Genomic DNA, 2,755 nt, shown 5'->3' with positions numbered 1-2,755 from the left:
CTGGGAACGGGAATCCCTAGGGAACTTGGGTTCTCCACCTTATGATTTGCGATGTAATCAGTGTTTTCTCAACTTTGAAAGACGTGGCAAAGATCCACAGTGGCCTGTTGCCCTGACAAGCTGGGTTTGGCAGTCTGTCCTCATGGGCATTTTCCCAGCCTGTTCTTCTGCCTCTCTGAAGTCCTGTCCGCCCCCACGAGGAGCTTCTGGAATAGGGAAGGTCTTGGTGCTTCTAATACCTGCTTCTGTCCTTTGAAATCCTCCCCAGCTTTGCATGAGTAGTGGGTGCCCCTCCCACGTGGGGCTGAGGCTAATTCTGATCTTGTGTAGGGAACTTGATTTTAATTTGGTCTACAGGGTGATCCAAGGGCAGCTTCAGGGGTGGTGACTAGAACTCTAGATTGGACAGATCAGAATGGCATCACACCTGGGGACTGGAATGTGGTGATGACACCCTAGGACTGTCAGGCCCAATGGTTGGATTCAAATCCCAGGTCCCCCAATCCCTAGAAATGTGGACCTGGAAAAGTTGCTTAATGTTCTATTCTTCTAAAAATGCAGACTATCCTTGTACCTCCTGCATATGGAAATTTCGAGGCAGAGCAGAAAGTGGCTAGCATTTATTGAGCGTCTGTGTGTGCAGGATGTTGGCCTGCACATGCTCTAAATGCTGGCCACCTTCTGGTACCACCAGCATTCTAGGAATCCTGTTCCCATACCTTGTGTCCCTGATGGGGAGTCTGAAGCCACCCAGGTTGTTTACATGTCTAAGATCACCTACCTGGTAGTAGAACCAGAATTCCTTTGGCACTGGAAACCAGATCCAGGGCCCCTTCCAGGTAGCCAGTGTTCTGCAGTCAGGACTATTTCTCAAAGGCTAGCACATACATCAGACTATCCCAGCAGGCTTGTTAAAAGCAGATTCTGGAGTCCCAACATTGAGCCATGAAAAGGAGATTTCTTGTAGTTCTTGAATATCTGTGTTCAAACCAAGAGCTTGCTCTTGAACTTACAAAGTTTGAGAATTGCCTCAGTGCATTGGTGATTCAGTCCAAAGAAGGTAGTAGAATCTCCACGCTTTCCTACCAGCCCAAATTTCTTCCTTCTTGTGTTCCTCCTACACAGTGGCCCAGCAGCTTGTCCTCAAGGAGCTGTGGTCTTGTCAACATGGATGAAGCTGATGGAACCTGAAGGTCAGTGGGGACTAAATGCCTGAGGGAGGCTGAGGTGGTTGATGACCCTGGCATTCAGGGAGGGCAGAGGCCTGAGGTAAGAGAGCAGGTAGACTTTAGGAGAGGGAGGTCCTCAAATCGTGGGGACTGTGAGTAGACAGGAAGAAGGAACAGCTCAGCTGGCCATCCTGGACCTCTGGGAGCTGATGCCACTGAGAACAATGAAGGACTATGGAAAGGGGTACAACATGTCTCCTAGACCACTGACTCAGCCGGTCCCTTCCTTCCATACTGCCAGGTTCTGGCTTTTTCATGATACAACAACCTGCTCACCCCTCCAGCCACACAAGGCTTCTGTCTATTTGGTTTCCTCTGTACATTCTCTTGTCTTTTGGAGGCTGCTATGGGATGGCAATGCGCCCCTGGATATTTTTTGTTCCACAGCTCTCCAAGAGCATGTGGAACCAGCATGGTTATGGTATGGCATGGGAGCTGCCATATGGCAGGGCACAGGGTGTCAGGGCACAGGGAGGCAGGGCACAGGGTGTCAGGGCACAGGGGGGCAGTGCACAGGGGCAGGGCACAGGGGGCAGGGCACAGGGTGTCAGGGCACAGGGAGGCAGGGCACAGGGGGCAGGGCACAGGGAGGCAGGGCACAGGGTGTCAGGGCACAGGGAGGCAGTGCACAGGGGGCAGGGCACAGGGAGGCAGGGCACAGGGGGCAGGGCACAGGGAGGCAGGGCACAGGGGGCAGGGCACAGGGAGGCAGGGCACAGGGGGGCAGGGCACAGGGGGCAGGCACAGGGGGCAGGCACAGGGGGCAGTGCACAGGGGGCAGGGCACAGGGAGGCAGTGCACAGGGTGTCAGGGCACAGGGGGGCAGTGCACAGGGGGCAGGGCACAGGGGGCAGGGCACAGGGGGCAGGGCACAGGGGGGCAGTGCACAGGGGGCAGGGCACAGGGGGAAGGGCACAGGGAGGCAGGGCACAGGGAGGCAGTGCACAGGGAGGCAGGGCACAGGGGCAGGGCACAGGGGGGCAGTGCACAGGGGGCAGGGCACAGGGGGAAGGGCACAGGGAGGCAGGGCACAGGGGGGCAGGACACAGGGTGTCAGTGCACAGGGGGCAGGCACAGGGAGTCAGGGCACAGGGAGTCAGGGCACAGGGGGGCAGTGCACAGGGTGTCAGGGCACAGGATGTCAGGGCACAGCGTGGCAGTGCACGGGGGCAGTACACAGGAGGCAGGGCACAGGGTGTCAGGGCACAGGGGGCAAGGCACAGGGAAAGGCAAGTCATGGGGAGGTGCAGGCTGGTTGTGCCCATACTCCCTCCTGTCCTTCCCACATCTGCTGCTCAGCGGGGCTGGGGTGGCCTCACCTTGGCAGACATGAAGAAGAGTGTTCCCTGGCTCCTGTCTCTGGAGGTTACATAGATTTATCTCTGCTGCTTTACATCCTTTCTGGGATGTGGCAGAGTATAAATGGGGAGTAAATAAAAATAGATTCATCAGCAGTTTCTGAGTTTCTGGAACATTTGGTCTGGTAGTGGATGTTCCTCTCTGTACCCTTTAGGTCAGGATCAAGG

At 56.0% G+C, this 2,755-nt stretch overlaps 1 protein-coding gene across 1 annotated transcript; it reads right to left on the bottom strand.

The window, feature by feature from the left end:
- Positions 1 to 1,645: 1,645 nt before the first annotated feature.
- LOC118592250 (keratin-associated protein 16-1-like) lies at positions 1,646 to 2,494 on the bottom strand. The gene has a single exon (XM_036201072.1). The coding sequence runs from the start codon at positions 2,492 to 2,494 to the stop codon at positions 1,646 to 1,648; it is 849 nt and encodes a 282-aa protein (XP_036056965.1).
- Positions 2,495 to 2,755: the final 261 nt, after the last annotated feature.

Source organism: Onychomys torridus, chromosome 10 (assembly GCF_903995425.1).
Source record: "Onychomys torridus chromosome 10, mOncTor1.1, whole genome shotgun sequence".
In the NCBI taxonomy this organism is placed as follows: Eukaryota; Metazoa; Chordata; class Mammalia; order Rodentia; family Cricetidae; genus Onychomys; species Onychomys torridus.
Note: the sequence above shows the minus strand (reverse complement) of the source record. Positions and strands in the feature narration are given on the sequence as shown.

What these genes read in the sequence shown, in the direction of transcription:
- LOC118592250 (XM_036201072.1), bottom strand. Translation starts at nt 2,494, where the DNA reads ATGGGCACAACCAGCCTGCACCTCCCCATGACTTGCCTTTCCCTGTGC.